General features: G+C 33.5%; 1 protein-coding gene across 1 annotated transcript; it reads right to left on the reverse strand.

Moving 5' to 3' along the window:
* Window positions 1–12483: 12483 nt before the first annotated feature.
* Window positions 12484–19564, reverse strand: LOC128991573 (synaptobrevin homolog YKT6-like). Its single transcript, XM_054414583.1, has 3 exons — window positions 19099–19564; window positions 16612–16883; window positions 12484–15945 (listed from the first exon to the last, which is right to left on the reverse strand). Exons 1-3 carry the CDS (start codon window positions 19286–19288, stop codon window positions 15805–15807), a joined length of 603 nt encoding a protein of 200 aa, XP_054270558.1. The 5' UTR covers window positions 19289–19564; the 3' UTR covers window positions 12484–15804.
* Between the last annotated feature and the right edge of the window lie 897 nt (window positions 19565–20461).

Here is a 20461-nt window from a genome sequence, read left to right on the forward strand (position 1 = left end):
CCATTTTGTAGAGCTTAAAAAAATAAATAATTCAGTATGTTGAAGCGTTATTATGCGCCTAATGGTTACGGAGAAAATTCAAAAAATCAGTCAATTTAAAATTCCCATGTTATTCTGATGAAGAATAAGTAAACTATTGTAGTTTGCTTGTTTATGAACATATTTTGATCAAATTTGGAAAAAGCATTCATTACTAATGTTATTTAAATAAGGAATAAATGTGACATTTTAGTGTAAATCCAATCAGGCAAATGGAAATTCGCTTAGTCTACAGGTTTGCTGTGGCGGGGGTATTTGCTTATTTGAGTTTATTGCAGATGAGAATTTTACTTGAATATCCCTGTGTCAGCCAACCTACTTAGTACTTAGTATGCTGGATTGTGGTGCTTATCCAGGAAATTTTTTTTAAAGAGGTTGGCCGCCTCTTTTAGCCTTGCATTTCCCCGTCCACATAGACTACAGATCTGTGCGTGGAACGTATCCAGCAAAGCAAGGGGTGAGCCGGTACAGTACGAAGGTGAACTGTACTAATATGTTTGTGGCAGTGACCAGGGTCTGAACCCACGACATTGCTGTCTTGGGCCCGAAATCTGTGACGCTACCAACTGAGCCACCGACTCATCTGTAACCTGTAAATTGCAGTTGCTAATTGATCTTATCCAAGAAGGTAACTAAATGATGGTCACATTTAGGTCCATTCCTAACAAAAATATAAATGTAGGCTACAACCTCTTTTAACCTCATCCCATTAAACTGAAACCCGGGATAATCAAGACAAAATAAAATCAAGATAAAATTGAAGTCAATTGGGAAAATTATCCAGGCAAAAGGAATCATCCGCCAAGGCATGAGTAGTTGGTCGAGGGTATGTAATGGAGTAGATGACAACGCGTACCTCATACCGTGATGGTAAACAGTTATTGATTATTAAGAAATAGATTTCCTGTACAGTTAGTTGTATATTTTGAGCCCACAGTAATTGAAATAAAAGTACAAGACTATTGTTGTTGACCTCTTTCAAACAAAAAAGTCTAAATGCTAACCTTGTACTATCCAAAATGGTTTTCCCTTTTTACGTTGGTTAATCATATTTACTGTACGTAGAAATGCAAAAAAAATCTTACAAAGAACATTAAAGTGATTAATTTCAGCAAATTTCCTACATAAGAAATGGCTGTAAGTCTCGTGGTAAATAGACTAATTTTTATTTGTTTTCATGTTCCCAGAGGCCAAAAACACCTAATACAGCCAATGGCACCTAAGGGACCTACAGCTTATAGTGGAATCCGAACCACATTTTTGCCTTGTAATTAACAAATTGGTCTAATAATCAGATAGTACTGCGGATGGTCGTACTCATTAGTGCTGACATTAATCCACACCAGGGAATATCGCATCCACAGTGCATGCCTATAAATATCCTATAAGTCAGCCTGATCTGATTGTGGGAACAGTATTTTATGGTGTAAAAATTTGTTTTCCCATTTTTTACCCTCATAACATAGAACTTTGCAATTTACTTTCCAAACCATTCTGTAGATTTTATTTTAAAAAATTCAATTTTTGCAAATGTTGCTGTTGGTTACAGAAAACATTCCAAAAAACTGTAAATTATGTAGAATGTTCAAGTTATTTTTATGGAAAATATATCTAACTTCTGTATTTCGTTCATGGATATTTTGATATAATTTGGCAGATTTAGATTTTCCATACTAAAGCTATGAACATACCAATAAAACACTATTATCTCCCTTGTAGCAACAAACCTATGTATTCATAAAACCTTTCTTCAGCAATTTCTTTCTCCCATAACAATTTCATAAGTCACAGACACTAAACAGTTAATATTTTTCATCTTTGATGTCAAATGGAATTCTTGTTTGGGGAAATTTATGTAGTAGCCTGGTAAAATGAAGTTTCAAAAGAAGGCAGGTAGAATGTGCCAAAGCAAACCAAAGAAGTCTATGTAAAATTTGTCCAGTATTTTGAGGTATTTAACAACTTGTTAATGTTCAGGAAGGGTTACACAAACCATAAACACTTGTTTTAAAAGCCTACTAGAGTCCGTTCACAAAATTTAGGCTGTTTGAGGGGAATTTCCCCATTACTTTTGTTGCTTAATGTATATCTTGCAGCTGATTGGCGTTTTAGCAAACCTGAGCTGTTGAGCTCAGGTTTTAAAAGCAGGATCAAGTGGAGGGGGTATATTAATTCCCATAAAACCGCTTAAACTTTGAGAACGGAGTATAACAATAGATTAACACGAAGCATTACCTCAATATATTGGACCAGAATGATACATTTCCTGATCATTTCAAAAATATTGCCTATCAACAAAACTTACTGACTGGTTGGTGGTCAAAACATTTATTTGGGACAACACATAAATATATTCAAATCAATTTTCAAGTGAATATTGGGAGGGTTGTTAATAATAAAATTAGCTTTTGAATACAGTAAAACTATCTGACCTAGAAAGAAACGGCCAAAAGGTTGAATATACGGAGCATAAATTGCGGTCTCGGCGACACCGGCGATTGTCTAAGGCAAACCTGTGAGCATGTCTTGCAATATCGTAAATTTTAAACTGCAGAACTGCGATAGTGTAAATCACAATAAGCGTAGTGTACGATATGACAATATCACCTACACTGGGGATGAGCATCAATAGGTCAACATCGATGTACCGATAACATCGTCGTTTTTGTGGCTAAAACATTGATGTTTTTTCCGAGTTTCATCTACTCTCTGTACTGAAACAGCTAATTAAACTAAAACTAATACAATGCAGTCATGGAAAACATACCGGAGCAGGTCTCAGTTCGTCACCGCACAATATGCTCATTTTCCACAAAAAAAATGTTTTGGAGATACAAATAGCACTTTCAGTAAGACATTTTGATTTATACACTTATCAAAATACATGATAATGTATTCAATTATAAATAATATACTAGTGCTACTGGGCTAAATAATGTAACTACTTGGCCTATCCCATACATTTTATCGAATTTCCCTGTAATGAGGTAGCTATTACCGTAAGTGGCATGGTAAGACCTACGCCCGGAACCGATTTACTTTTTCATTTTGATGTCCCCAGAGGCCAAAAACACCATTCGTTCAAATTTGTATATATATGTGTGTCCGTGAACACGATAACTTGAGTAATTTTTGTCCGATTTTGATGAAATTTTGTTTGAAGGTGTGAGGCGGGATAAACTTGAATGAGTTCGCGAACCAGCATGATCGAACCATGGGAACGGGGTTTTATCGGGTAAAAATTGTTTTTTCTAAATTTTTGACCCTCTAACTAAACACAAAATTTCCCAATTTCTCGTGTTGAACGTTAAAAAAATGTATAATACATTAAAATAGCATAAATAAAACCTTTAAAGTATATGCTCAAACCTATATAAAAAACTACAAATATTGTCCCTAATTAAACTACATTAAAATACCTATGAAAAATACTGAACATGGTTTACAAAAGACTGAATATACGAATGCTTCGCAATATAATGTCACCTGATCGTCTTAGTCCATATTTTATATCTAATGATAGAAGGAATTTCTTTTAGATCTATGAGGCATAGCCCTACGTAGGCCTGTAATTGAAATTCACCTTTCACACTGGTTTAAAATAGTTACATACTACATCAACCTCACTACTGCACACTTTATTCAGGTTGAAATTTTCATTTACAAAGGTGCTCTTGTCTTTTCCACGAAACACTGAGAATTAAGTACATTAATGCGTTATCAACAGACATACTCACAAAAATACAGAATTGAATTAGGGGATATTTATTTAAAAGTTGTTATAGTGTCATCAAGTTTTATGATAATCGTATTTAGGCCTAATCCTAATCAAACTGTAAAATTGGTGTACATCCGTTGGCAAATATATAAATAAGTAAATAAATACACAGTCCACAAAACATTGATACGTTGACAACGTAACGCTTTAAAAATTCATTATGGTTTGTCCAAAAAATCTTTCACTTGATGTGGTATCTTGGTATCAGTATCGAAGTAAAATTAAAATTCATGATGTAGCCCCTGAACTGTTTAATTAGACTAATATGAGGTACGCACCTTTACGTACGTCAACAGTTCAATTGTAGTAAGTAGAACTCACAACATGTTTCACCTATTCAAACAGTATCGAAGTTATTAATCTACCTTGGTTTTGGATTTTTTTTTCGAAAATCAAAGTTATTTCCCATTAATAGCATTATTTGTAAGCAGCTTTTAATGTTAACATATTAATGACAGTTTGAAGAAAAACCCCTTATCCAAACAAAGGGTTCTTATTTGAAAGATTACGTAATCTCTAAACGATGATCGGTATATTCCCAGCACTGAGCACTATACAACACTGATTCACGGCCTTTTCCCCGGTTATCAAAACTCAAGAACAATCGTTGTACTTGCGATTAATTAAACCGGCTAAGTAAGGCACAACGTTTTTTAATCCCACTTGGTTTGGATGTGCTTACAAAACTTGATCGGAAATGGTTGCGGTATTTGTAAACAGTATTTAATGTAAACATATCATATGTGACAGCTAGAAGTGAGAACTAATCCAAATAGCTGATCGTTATTTCATAAAATTTAATAGTAAACATTGGAAGAAAATTTGACAAAAATCGAACAAAATTGGGTTTTTGATGGTTTGTTATTTTGTTTTCAAAGAAGCGGGGCCATGTTTTTATAGCCAAAGAAACTCACTAATCCAGTAAATACAGAAAATGATTTGAACCTTGATCGGTATTCTAGTTTTCTAGGAGTAGGCCGCGTAAAATGACATTTTGGCGTCACTGACAGAATGAAAGAATGGACAGACAGACAGAAATTGAGATAAGACTCGTTTCGGCTTTCTTAGGCTATGAAACCTAATGTAACCAGAAACTGCATGATTCTAAGCAATGTAGGCCTACAGACAAAACTGTATTTTATTTATATAGATATATGGAACGATTTAAATAAAAAAAATATAAAAAATAAAAACAGTAGGTCCTATGTGTCGTATTTTTACGTTTCAAAGCCATTTGAAGTTGCAATCTTGCTCTTGATGTTTTTTTCTAGATTTTGCCTTATCCTGTGCCTCTAATATATAAAAAGGATTTCGGATGGGCACTTGGGGTTTTATCTTAGCTCGAATATTATAGACCTAAAACGGGACATCGCAATTCCAAGATAATCCGTGAGTCAGAAGCCGGCTTGGCTACGACGCAGTGCTGGTCCGGAGGGTGGATTTGGTTCCTCGTATATACCACGTATGTCAGAAAATGCTTTTGTTCCACTGGACCTTGTTTTCTTACTGACAAATAGTTTGTATCAAATCGTGTAAATTGCAGCAGCTATCTTTATACAGCTAAGTCCTTAATCAACGTACTAAGTATGACCAAAAGAGACGTTTATTCTAACGGAACTTGTTTTATATTGATGAATGGTTTGTATCAAACCGGGTGTTGTAAAACTACTTTTATCTCTGATGACAGTAATATTTTAATACATACCTACGGTAAATACACAGTCCGAAAATATTAGATTCTTAGATTCCTGTGAATTCAATATCATCATTTCCTTGGCATTATAATACATCAGGGATGTAACCACATAACGTTATTTATTTATTTAAACAGATCTGTGGCCAGTTTAAATGCATTTTATTTGGCGCGGTTTGAAAACGTGCTCTGTAGTCCACAATCGACTGTGCTGCCATCGGCCGGGACATCGTCGAACTAGTACTCAGTCGGCAAGCAAGGCTTTTTTGCAAGCGTTTACAAAAAAATACAAAACTTAATGTTAACCATCGAAAAATAAATATCTGTCACACTCAATACACTAATGAATATATGCTCTTCAATATGGCGTTTGAACCAGAATTATTCATAGTGCCAGTCATTTTATATTTTAGCAGAAAGTATTGCAATTCCTTATGGGAAATGTAAGAAATGATTTATTTTATATCCGGCTTATAATTAAACATTATGATTTTTATATTGTACAGTCTTAATCCTACATACATTTACAATGTTTTGAGTGTGGGAAATATTTTTTGGAACACGGATAGACCAGAAAACGAGGAATTATTATATGCGCTCCATGTTAAAGTGACGGCAGCCGAGAATCTCTGTCCGACCGCCTCTTAATTATTTGCGGGTTGTGCGGCGACTGCGGCTTTTCAAATTAATGATTTTGGCTTTACAAGATTTTGATTGTTTGGTTCTGTGATGCTATATTCTTAAGTAACTATGTCGGTTTTATTTTAGATGATGAGATCCATGGGCGGACTTGGCGGAGGAGATACCAAACCAAACTTTGACGTAGATGTCGAGTCAGACTCAGACGACGAAGATCTACCCGACCTGGAATAAGCCAGTGCCGTCGTGTGCAATACATGAAACTTGACTGACTCCAGCATATATGAACACTCACTCGTGTTGGAAGTATAGTTGCGCCAGGCGATCAATATTTTATTGTATAAATAAGGAGCATTGGACTTGTATCGCAAGTCACATTCTCCACAACAATTATCGTTTTTTACTTTTTTCTATATTGTAAAGCGTTTGTTCTAATTTGCATTTTTTACTGATGTTTTTGGCCATGTATGAATAAGGCCAATTTACTTCGTAAAATTTGTTAGTGTCATCAGTTAGGCCCCATCATTCCACAACTCTGATTGTAAATAAATGTTAATCGATAGTTATTGTTTTATTTCGGCTGTAATACAGTTAAATGCTTATTTATGAACTTGAGCTGCTGTTTTATATTCATGTTAATCAAAGTTTTTGACTGTGTGCATTTGATAGGAATGTACTGCAAACTTTTGTAGAATAAATTATGAATTTCGGATTAGGAAATGGTTTATATTAGTTCAATATAGTTGAGAAATATGTTTGATTTTTGTTTTCAAAGTTTTAATTTTGTGTTTTGACAGATTGCTGATTTTGTGTGGAAATTTACCTGGCTCTGCTAGATTAAATTTGTAAATCATTATCTTGACGTGTGCCTGTATTTTTGTTACACCTAGATTCATAATGCATGTATGATACACAAAACCTTTGATTATATAAGTTTTAAAAGTTCCAGTTACGTTGAGTTACCTCACTAATATTTAGAGTGAACCCAGTTTGACTTAAAAGGTTTGTGAAGTTTATAATGTAGATAATAAGACAGCTTAAATAGCCTCAAACAGCCACATCAGTGACCAATATTTAATTCATAAACTTTTGAATGATATCTCTTTTTTAACTCTTTAGAAATCCACATTAAATAAACTGGTCTTCCAAGCTTATTACATGATAACTCTTAAAAGTAATTTCTGATCTCTTACTCTGTAATAAATACATGGCCAAAACACAACTGATACATCAATATTAAATGATAGCCTCAACGATGCCATAGTTTGATTTGACTTAAATATTATTTGTTATTACTCTTAAACTCATTTTTGTGGCATTATCCAAATAAAGTAGGTTTCTAGCACGGTCAAAAGTGAGTTTAAAACACATCCTAATTAACATGTAAAGCATTATTCATAGATATCATTTAATGATTTTATTTTCACATTTGTATTTGTTGTAAAATATCTAGACCTAATAAATATATTTGCATCAGTTCATTTAATAGGGATATTTTTTTTTAATTTACCTTATTCCCATTACATGACTGCTTTTAGCGAATTTCCCATTTAGGGAATAAGCTATTATTACCGTAGTACTCATGGTAAGACCTCGACCCGGGACCGATTTACTTTTTTGTTTTGAGGTCCCTAGAAGCCAAAAACACCATATGTTCAAATTCATATATTTATATGTATAAATAAAGATTAAACATTAATAAACATAGTACTCGAGTAAAAATTATTTATTAAAATATTTACTGACCATAGTTTCGGCTCTAAGGCCATTTTCAAAGATTTACGTTGGCCACTTTGAAAATCGCCTTAGAGCCGAAGCTATAGTCAGAAAATATTTTAACAAATAATTTTACTTGGTTACTAAGTCTATTAACGTTTAATCTTTATTTATATACAGGGTGTCCTGGAACTCTCTACCAATATTTTATGGCATTGCTCCTGGGTAAGAAACATACCTAAATATCATATTTAAATTGTCCGGAAGTCCTTAGTTACTCACACAGCCGCCATTTTGTTTTTTTCAGTTATTAATTTTTTCTAAAGAATGGTTAAAAATATGAAATTGAAACTTTGCACAAACATTTATGACAACTAGACAAAGCTACAAAAAAATTATGACGATTTTTCATATTTTTCATATTCATAAAACAAAATGGCGGCCATTTAAAATTTTGTTTCTTAAATAACTCAAAAAACGTTGATTTTATAACAATTGTAAATGGCCGCCATTTTGTTTTATGAATTTGAAAAATCGTCATAATTTTTTTGTAGCTTTTTCTAGTTGTCATAAATGTTTGTGCAAAGTTTCAATTTCATATGTTTAACCATTCTTTAGAAAACAATTAATAACTGAAAAAACAAAATGGCGGCTGTGTAAGTAACTAAGGACTTCCGGACAATTTAAATATGATATTTAGGTATGTTTCTTACCCAGGAGCAATGCCCTAAAATATTGGTAGAGAGTTCCGGGACACCCTGTATAATAGCCCTATTATTATATTTTTCATATTTATATATATATTTATATATGTGCCCGTTAGCGCGATAACTCAAGCAAAAATCATCCGATTTTGATGAAATTTGGTACAAACTAGATGCTTAGGTGAGTCGGTGGCTCAGTTGGTAGCGTCACGGACTTTGGGCCCAAGGCAGAAGTGTCGTGGGTTCGGATCCTGGTCACTGCCACAAACTTTTATCAGTACAGTTCACCTTTGTACTGTACCGGCTCACCCCTTGCTTTGCTGGATACGTTCCACGCACAGATCAGTAGTCTATGTGGACGGGCAAATGCAAGGTTAAAAGAGGCCGCCAACCTCTTTTATTAAAAAAAAAAAAAAAAAAACGAGTTAACCTACGTTTATTCGAACGAGTTCGCAAACCAGCATGATTGGACTATGGGAACAGGGGTTTATGGGGGGATTTATGGGGTAAAAATTAGTTTTTCCCAATTTTGTCCCTAAAAACTTGAAATTTAGCAATTTCTTTTCAAACCCATTTTGTAGAGCTTAAAAAAATAAATAATTCAGTATGTTGAAGCGTTATTATGCGCCTAATGGTTACGGAGAAAATTCAAAAAATCAGTCAATTTAAAATTCCCATGTTATTCTGATGAAGAATAAGTAAACTATTGTAGTTTGCTTGTTTATGAACATATTTTGATCAAATTTGGAAAAAGCATTCATTACTAATGTTATTTAAATAAGGAATAAATGTGACATTTTAGTGTAAATCCAATCAGGCAAATGGAAATTCGCTTAGTCTACAGGTTTGCTGTGGCGGGGGTATTTGCTTATTTGAGTTTATTGCAGATGAGAATTTTACTTGAATATCCCTGTGTCAGCCAACCTACTTAGTACTTAGTATGCTGGATTGTGGTGCTTATCCAGGAAATTTTTTTTAAAGAGGTTGGCCGCCTCTTTTAGCCTTGCATTTCCCCGTCCACATAGACTACAGATCTGTGCGTGGAACGTATCCAGCAAAGCAAGGGGTGAGCCGGTACAGTACGAAGGTGAACTGTACTAATATGTTTGTGGCAGTGACCAGGGTCTGAACCCACGACATTGCTGTCTTGGGCCCGAAATCTGTGACGCTACCAACTGAGCCACCGACTCATCTGTAACCTGTAAATTGCAGTTGCTAATTGATCTTATCCAAGAAGGTAACTAAATGATGGTCACATTTAGGTCCATTCCTAACAAAAATATAAATGTAGGCTACAACCTCTTTTAACCTCATCCCATTAAACTGAAACCCGGGATAATCAAGACAAAATAAAATCAAGATAAAATTGAAGTCAATTGGGAAAATTATCCAGGCAAAAGGAATCATCCGCCAAGGCATGAGTAGTTGGTCGAGGGTATGTAATGGAGTAGATGACAACGCGTACCTCATACCGTGATGGTAAACAGTTATTGATTATTAAGAAATAGATTTCCTGTACAGTTAGTTGTATATTTTGAGCCCACAGTAATTGAAATAAAAGTACAAGACTATTGTTGTTGACCTCTTTCAAACAAAAAAGTCTAAATGCTAACCTTGTACTATCCAAAATGGTTTTCCCTTTTTACGTTGGTTAATCATATTTACTGTACGTAGAAATGCAAAAAAAATCTTACAAAGAACATTAAAGTGATTAATTTCAGCAAATTTCCTACATAAGAAATGGCTGTAAGTCTCGTGGTAAATAGACTAATTTTTATTTGTTTTCATGTTCCCAGAGGCCAAAAACACCTAATACAGCCAATGGCACCTAAGGGACCTACAGCTTATAGTGGAATCCGAACCACATTTTTGCCTTGTAATTAACAAATTGGTCTAATAATCAGATAGTACTGCGGATGGTCGTACTCATTAGTGCTGACATTAATCCACACCAGGGAATATCGCATCCACAGTGCATGCCTATAAATATCCTATAAGTCAGCCTGATCTGATTGTGGGAACAGTATTTTATGGTGTAAAAATTTGTTTTCCCATTTTTTACCCTCATAACATAGAACTTTGCAATTTACTTTCCAAACCATTCTGTAGATTTTATTTTAAAAAATTCAATTTTTGCAAATGTTGCTGTTGGTTACAGAAAACATTCCAAAAAACTGTAAATTATGTAGAATGTTCAAGTTATTTTTATGGAAAATATATCTAACTTCTGTATTTCGTTCATGGATATTTTGATATAATTTGGCAGATTTAGATTTTCCATACTAAAGCTATGAACATACCAATAAAACACTATTATCTCCCTTGTAGCAACAAACCTATGTATTCATAAAACCTTTCTTCAGCAATTTCTTTCTCCCATAACAATTTCATAAGTCACAGACACTAAACAGTTAATATTTTTCATCTTTGATGTCAAATGGAATTCTTGTTTGGGGAAATTTATGTAGTAGCCTGGTAAAATGAAGTTTCAAAAGAAGGCAGGTAGAATGTGCCAAAGCAAACCAAAGAAGTCTATGTAAAATTTGTCCAGTATTTTGAGGTATTTAACAACTTGTTAATGTTCAGGAAGGGTTACACAAACCATAAACACTTGTTTTAAAAGCCTACTAGAGTCCGTTCACAAAATTTAGGCTGTTTGAGGGGAATTTCCCCATTACTTTTGTTGCTTAATGTATATCTTGCAGCTGATTGGCGTTTTAGCAAACCTGAGCTGTTGAGCTCAGGTTTTAAAAGCAGGATCAAGTGGAGGGGGTATATTAATTCCCATAAAACCGCTTAAACTTTGAGAACGGAGTATAACAATAGATTAACACGAAGCATTACCTCAATATATTGGACCAGAATGATACATTTCCTGATCATTTCAAAAATATTGCCTATCAACAAAACTTACTGACTGGTTGGTGGTCAAAACATTTATTTGGGACAACACATAAATATATTCAAATCAATTTTCAAGTGAATATTGGGAGGGTTGTTAATAATAAAATTAGCTTTTGAATACAGTAAAACTATCTGACCTAGAAAGAAACGGCCAAAAGGTTGAATATACGGAGCATAAATTGCGGTCTCGGCGACACCGGCGATTGTCTAAGGCAAACCTGTGAGCATGTCTTGCAATATCGTAAATTTTAAACTGCAGAACTGCGATAGTGTAAATCACAATAAGCGTAGTGTACGATATGACAATATCACCTACACTGGGGATGAGCATCAATAGGTCAACATCGATGTACCGATAACATCGTCGTTTTTGTGGCTAAAACATTGATGTTTTTTCCGAGTTTCATCTACTCTCTGTACTGAAACAGCTAATTAAACTAAAACTAATACAATGCAGTCATGGAAAACATCGACACTTCAATACTTTCGGCCAAAATCATCTGTACTCTACCCTACCATAGATGTGAAAAACATCGAACCTAGACTATCGATACTCATTCCTATAATACACCAGGTATCACGGGATTTGTGAGATGTTTAGTAGGACGAAGAAGTATTCCATTTCATTTCAATAATATTGCGGGTTTAAAATCTCGGCTTCACTCTATTATTTTCAGACTTGGTTTTTTATCCTTAGTAGTTCTTTTAGGCTGGACTTAGCTTGGCTCGAAAATCACAATGCTCGCTCAAGTGTGTACGTCTGATCTTGACTCAACCTTTTACAAACACTGCAAAGCAAAAACTGGACTGAGCAATGCAGACATGAAAATTGCTATGAACCAAAAGATTAATATTCCAGATTACTGAATTATCGAATCACAACCAATAACCATATTGCATAATATATTCAATTGTAGTAGGCTAAATGCTTTTACAATTTAATCTTACACAAAAGGAAAATGTGTTAACAGACAAGAAAGAAATCTCAGGTGAAAATAAAGGGAAAAATCTATAAAGAACACTGCTTTAATAGCTCAACTTTTCGACAACAGTGAACACACACGGATAATATAACCATTACATGGATGGCAAAACAAACCTATGTCCTTTAAGTTACACTTGAACAAGCTCACAGTTTCATTAACAGGAATTTTACAGTTACACCTTCAAGACGACATTCTGACAACGTCTACAACATTCCACACTCAGATCAGGAAGACGGACCCATATAAAACTAATGTATTTGTAAAATATGTTTTCTTTTAAAATATCTTGTCCAAGGAACATAATGTTTTACCACTCAGCTCAACACATTTAAACCTGAATTTAAAAAAAGAACTTAAATGAAAATTGTTTAAACCTGCTATTATTGAGAGATAAATCTATTTCATTTTACAGAATAATAATTCAATCTTAAGATTTTTTTTTCATACTGCAGCAAACACAGCTGTTTTTAATACATGTGTTTCGGATCAAGTAGAAAGACTAAAAAGCATTTTTAGTTCCTAGCGAGTCAAAGTCAGCTGTTGTAAAAAAAACAGTTGTAAACTTTGATTGTAGGCAATCACATGTATCAAAATTATTTATCGATTGGTTTAATCGGTTGTGGCTTATTGTTACATTCTTGTCAATAGTTTGGACATATCGATGGTACAGTATAATGTGCAGGAACACAATCGTAAGAGACAGAATGATGAATCAATTACTAAACAGCTGCTAATTTGCATGAGCAAAATTGAAAAAAAAAGCTGGGAGTGCTCGGGTCAAAAAGGAGTCACTTTACGCCCTAATGATTAAATATACTAATACATATCCCAATACTGTACACACAAAAAAAGGTTTCTGCCAACAGGTTAAGCATGTAAAAAAAGTGTTTTTATCGCTTCAAAAATGTTCAATAAAATCCAAAACCTAACAATTAAACTAAAAAACTATACACCATCATACAACTTTGATAGGCCGTACATAAAATTACACTATACACATGGCAAAAACACATAACAGTTATCATTTAAGGATATTTTAATAATAATCTGTTAATAGTTATTAAAATTAACATAACTTAAAGATAAATTATGATTTAATTTTTCTTACATATGCTTTTATAAAAATTGTGTCCAGCCCCTCATATCAAACAAAAGAACTTGTTCGGTTAGAATATGAAAAAATTAAAAGGAGAACATAATAATTTTTGACAGGAGCAAAAAAACAGGTTAAGGTATGTAATAAACTCATTTGGTGTAAGACAAATGCAATATTTATCATAACTTAAAAGATTGATTGGATTGGTGATATTTCAAATAATAAATCGGAGATAATGACTCATTGCCAAAAAGAGTCCGATATTCCAATGAGTCAGTTATCCTGTGTATGATATTAGAAGTGTTGCATCTTATTCGTACACCGACATTGATTCGAGGGTTTAAACTTTTTTAATCATACATCTCATTCATTGACACTTCAATCTATGACACATTGATTCAATTGATATTTTTGAGTACAGATAAAACTTCAGGATCTAAATTCGATTGTGTTTTTTTACTATTATTTGACACAGTTTTTAAAAGTTCAAAGACACCAAAAGCAGGTGTGCAAAATAAATTAATAAGCTAGTACAAGTACAAGTGAACCTAATAAATGAAACTTTAATAGATAGAAAAGGTTGTATATTTTGTCTTTACAAATTAAATTCCGGTGGAGATTCTCCCCGATTATAAAGACACATTTTAATGCTAGAAACCCAAAACGATGTTTGTAAATCGTGACTAAAACTTATTTTAACAATTCGTTTGATGATCACACAACCAACTGTTACATAATATGAAAAAATGTGGGCTTGAGTTTTAACAAAAATAATTATACAGTATTTTTAAGAGAGCGTGGAATGGTAACGATTTATTTCACCTATTAACAATAAAAACCAGGCATTAAAGATAACAGTTACGCTTACACACCATTTAGTAACATTTCCCTTTAAAACCCATTTAAAACAAGAAATATAACAGAAGACAATAGATCGAGTATTGCAATAAGGAATGTAACGTAACACGATGAATAAACTTTACTGTGCATAAAATGGATATAAACATAAGTACACAAATAAACTAGCTATAATGTATTCAATTATAATAGCAAATTATTAAAATTTACTAGCTTACAAAACAGCTTTTATAACAAAAAAAGGTTTTGTTCCAATTTTGTTAAATATGAACATCTTAACATCATAGGCCTAATCAAAGTTTTGACATTTTTTCCACACAAAATTGAGCTGAAAGGCAAAGCTCAACAAACTAGTACATGTTTACAACATAATGTATGTAGGACATAATAACTTTCCATTCTGCTACCTACTTAATTTGTATGGATGATAATTATAAGTTAAGAAATTCCTGCTCTCATTAGTATACAATTTAACTTTTGTGAAGTATTTAAATTTTTATCTTATTGAGGATGGCCAATAATTGTTAATATAGCCTACAGGAATTTCTGGATGAGACGTATATGATACTTTTCGCTACAGCACCAGCAACAGGGTCAAACACAACAAATACCATCAGTACAAGGTTACTGGATCGATCCTGAGAAAAGTCAGTAGCTTTTTGATGGATTGAAACTGGAACCAGCTGTCCCTGATCTGGCTTTAAAAAATGATCCTGACTAATAATACAGCTGATCTTTGTCAGTAACAAAGCTACACAAGGATTGACACTCCATTCTACACTCATCCTTCACTTATATTTGGGTTAAGATACACAGGTGGTGTCCCTATCTCAATTGATAGTAAACCTAATACAAAAAATTTTCAATTTATTTTTTTAATTTTTTAAAAAGGTAACATTTTACAATATTTACTATGGAAGTTCAATGTGCCCTTCCAAACCTGATTAGTATTTATTGTATAGCTTCATTGAGAGCATTCTGAAGAAACCAATACAATTCCTTTTTGAACAATTGCCCTGTAAATGTGCTCGGTAAATTTACAGCCCTCCAGCTGATTTTACCCATTCCTTTCTGTAAACAACTGTCTTGTCTAAAAAACCAGAACTGTTTACTGTGTAGAATGGCGAAATATCAATTTATAGTTCCTTTATAAGGAGTTTTCATGCAAATTTAAAAGTAAACAAATACTTTCATTTATAGACCTAAGTTTTAGTATTTATATAAAACGTCTTGAGATATTTCTTTAAAACCTATAAAAAAAATTAAAAATCTGTAAATATATATTTTACTATCGGATAAAATATAAAAATATACATCCTTAAAAATGTAATATAAACAATATTTGCAAAAATGGTTTATTACAACAATGTTAAATACCATATTGTAATTATTTAACCTACATAGCTGCAGCAGGAGTTGGTTTTTCGAGCAGTCTTGTAGAACGCCTTCGACTGCATACTCAGTCCTTCCGATTTGGAAACCAAATCATCAAGTTTTTCCCCCCTCTCCAGAACTGCCTCTATTGTATTATGCTGTAAAAAATATAACTAATTTACAATCAAAATAATAATGAATATCGACTGTTATTGAATCTTTTAAATATTGATTTTATATTGTTGCTTTTTACCATCACTGGTTTTCCCCACAAGTCAAACAAGACTACTTTTTTCAATGTGTATCAGTTTGAAGTGGTGCATTTTCATGTCCTTGGAGTATGGAATTTCACACTCCACTTGTCCAATAAAAACAGTGCAAACAATGGTCTATTATTATATTTATATGACGATTTTTTTGACAAGTTATTTAACTGTCATGCACAATAATTTTCAAATAAAAAATACTCTCATAATAAATAAAAAGACTTTGGTTTCACATTAGTTTCATAGAACATTAGTTTCATTACATAACCACTGCCTGGATAGCTGAGTGTTCATGCTCGCCTAACAATAAAAAAACTGCTGGATCGATCATGATGAGAAAAGTCAGTAGCTAAGATAGATCAAAACTGGACCCAGCTTTCCCTGATTATTGGGGTCGGCCTAAATAACCTAAATGATCCTTGCTAATAAAACAGCTGATCTCAGTCTGTAACAATGCCACACAGATCTTGCTCCGTCTTCACTTGTATTTGGTTTGTCCCCAGCTCTAGCCAACTAATGTGCTTAGAAATAAACTTTAAGAAAAGTTTATGAACTCACTAAAATAATCTTAGTCTCATCCAGTTCGTCTTGGATCTTGGTCATAGCATCAGCTTCTCTGGGGTTCTGGTATTTAGAGAGGTACGTGTTCAGTTGCGGGAAAGCGATGGTAGCTTCGTTAGCCGTGGGCCACTCGTGAGATGGCACCTTGGCCGCGAAGTCGTCCAACACTTTAGTCAACAAGGTGTGGGCAACTCTGTGAGGATATTCATGATCTGATAAAAGAACCCCAGCCAGGTTATCGCCTCGGACATACACGTGACATGTATATTCTGGAACACATATATACCAACAGGTTTATGAACATGTCAAGTGTTGATAAAAAATCCCTATATACTCCAAGAGCACACATGTTATGAAAACTGTAGCAAAACACCACTTCAGATTTTTTACAAAGCAATTATCAATAGCCTCCTATTTCAATTGATTTGGGTAGTAATAGGCCTACACAAGTCCCACATCACATTAAACGTTCAAAAATCACCTTTAAAATGTCATCTGTATTTAACTTTCTTAAATGATTTTTGCCATGCAGAGACTTCATTTGATCAATATTTAAAACAAATAAGTAAAACTCTTAAACACACTTGGGGACACGGGAATAAGAGATTTACAAGGTGGGCAAAATATAGAGAGAAAAGAGTAATTTGCCAGAGGGAAAGGGTAATTTATGGGAGTAAACTTACAGGATATTTGTTTCTGGTAAATGGAACATTTCTCTGAAAATAGTGATATTAAATAGTGAATAGCAAATTAAATTTTAATGGTTACTGTGGAAGTAATTTGATTACCTATTAAATCAGAATAAAGTGTGATCAGAATAAAGGAAGACAGTTTTTTACCAGGAATAATTTGTTGTTGTAGTAGGGGCCTACGGTATAATTTAATCGCGTCACATGACTAAAATGAAACATTATTATTGGTCTCTATGATTTCTTTGTACATACAACTTCCTCCTTGTTAGTTTTCAGTTTGGGAGTTGAAATGGCAAACGTAACTTAGTAGGCCTACTTACATCACGACTGCAATAATTGTGTCTTTTAATACAATTATTGTGTACATGTATGCGTTATTCGGACATAATTGCGTTTCTTGTCAACTGAACTTTAAGCACAGAGTGCATGATTGTCAAATTGCTTGCATTAGATATATGGAAATATGTGTTCACTGAAGGCTGCTTGATGAAGAACAAAGAAAACCTTTTGTTTCGTAGTTTGTAAACAAAAGAGAACACAGTGCTTGTAGCTTTTGCGATTCCTGGAGTATGAAATTGTGTAAGAATTTTAAATGAAGTTGCTGTTTGATATTCAAGTATTAGAGAAAGTTTGGTTGGGTTAGGTAAATCTATTTTCCAGTTGATATTTTGGTAGATTTTTCTTTTACTACAGATTATGTGCATCAAATACTTATAAACACTTTTTACACAATTTCATACTTTTCAGAAATCACGATTGGGAAGACATGGCCATGGGTGTAAGGTAGTTGTGCCAAGATTTTCTTAAACCAACTTTGTATGGTTCGGAGGGTCTAAGTTACTGTGTTACGCTCATAAACTAGCACACATGACCCACTTTGTTCATAGTAGGCAGGCATTAGGCAACATAAAAAAAAAACACAAGCCGATTATTCTGGTGCTATTTATTAAGTATATTTTATTTGGTGATTTCCCTTATCAAGTTATTATAACAGTTGTGTAGCCTACGCATAATATTTGGTTTGAAAATATAACCTTATCCACTCGTTAAATCTTGATGCATAAACTTTTGATGCAGAAATGTAGGCTAGCTGAAGATACATACCGTACCCTAATTGAAACTGGTATTTAGCTTCAGGCCTCTTGTAAGGGTTTCTCTTTTACAAATTAAATTAGGCTAATTAACTTGTACCTAAGTTATAGGATCAATTTTTAAATGATAAGTTCCTTTCTAAACTCAATTCCACGTTAATCGTGCAGTACAGGTCTTATGGGAGATAGTCGTGCTATTTGGGTTATAATGTGTCACGCACCTAGTGGCGTCCACATCAATATCAATTAGGCCATAAGTTAGGCCTACAAAATTGATATTGATTCATTTTCACATTATGTACTGGGAACATCAGGCTTATTGCTGTGCAAGCTGCGTTACTACTGTCCTTGTGAAGTAACAAAAGTAGGCCTACATTTAACTTGTAGATTTTATTTTTTTAATTGATAATTTTTCTCTGGTAAAGTTGATAAGGTACTTTCCTGTTAAAGGGAATATTCATTATTATCGATGATTTTTTTTATAGACAGTCAATGTAGTACAGTCCTAGGTATTTGTCGATGTGTGGTTTACGTTTTTGTGTTTATCTTACATAAGATTAGATGAATATAAGTTCAGAAATTTTTTATCAATAACATACAACATAGCCTATAGCCTAGGTCTAATAAAACTAAAGAGAACATGTTTCAGCCATCCCATAAGCTAAGACCTACCGTGGAATAGCGTATGACAGATTACTAACCTCCTTCCTTTACCGACTGTCTGGCTGCCGTTTGAGTCCTTTCGACTATTGTTTTGCTCACAAATCCCATAAATTCTTGAACACTTCCTCTTTGAAAGAATCCAAATGTTGACAAGTCATAAGATGATTTTAGCCATACTGCATTATGGACTCCCTTGAATAGAACGTTTAATGCATAAAGTTTAACCATTTCGTGTTTTATTAAACTAAGTAAAACGCAAAACTTAAATCAGACAATTAGAAAATAGACACAAGATGTTGGTTGGAACTTCCTTAGTTAAGTTAGCCTAGGCCAATGTCAATACAAATGAGTTAATAAATAAAGTATCACAGTTCCAAGGAGTTTCAGTTCTGACTGCAATCAAGTTAAAACCAAATTATTTTAACTATTCTTTGACTATACAATTAGAAAGTTTGTGATTTTATTCTAAACTTGATATATGACAAGTAGGTTACTAACAAACAATACTAAACAAACACCAAAACGTCAGTCTGCTGTGCTTAGCTTTTTTTAATCTTTCGCAGATCACAGAAAACTGACAGAACATTATGTGATAGATCACGACAAAGGCCATTGATTATAACCATGCAACACCCATGAAAGGATGTAGCCAATGCTAAACATATGGTTTTAAAATGCACAAATAAATATGATGAGAGGTTTGCTCACCATGAAGTTTGCCCGTCTAAAACGCCTCATGCCTGTGCGCGTCACTTTATCATCCTATATAATTCCTATTTAAAAAAGTTTTAATGGTAAATTTATGTAGCCTAGGGCAACGTTTACATTGCGCTAATATATCGACTAAATAAATATTTATATTTTATTTTAGTCGTTTATGTTGGTTTCTAAACCTTGGAAGATATTCAAATGACATCATTGAGGATGGCAAATCCAGCAAGTACTTCCATCTTCCATTTGGAAGGTATGGGCAGAATGGGCCAGATAGCATTTTGGGGGGGGCCCGAATTTCCACAAAAACGTTTTATGATTCTATAATTTTAATCAATTTGATCATCCTAATATGTACTTACCATTCTGGGGTCAGTAACAGTAGAGCTACACAAAGATCACCTCACTCGATTTTCACTCTGCATATTCTACTCACCTTAAAACATGCATCCGAATATCATTCGCTCTAAAAAAGTTGGATATTTTAAAAATGTCAACTGAGTTTTTCTTTTAAAAAGTCAGTGTACATTATTGACCCGCTTTCTATAATTATTCTGATGTAAGCTAAAAGGTGCTGCGGATCTGCAAAAAAAAACACAAAAAACAGGCAGAACTCTGAACTATACTGTCTAAAAAGTTCCCAACGGTAATGTCTAGTTAAAAGTAACAAAATCATACAACATTACTCTA

This window comes from Macrosteles quadrilineatus, unplaced genomic scaffold (genome assembly GCF_028750875.1).
Source record: "Macrosteles quadrilineatus isolate MER2022 unplaced genomic scaffold, UCM_ALF_1.0 Scaffold_4__1_contigs__length_99947679, whole genome shotgun sequence".
Taxonomy (NCBI): Eukaryota; Metazoa; Arthropoda; class Insecta; order Hemiptera; family Cicadellidae; genus Macrosteles; species Macrosteles quadrilineatus.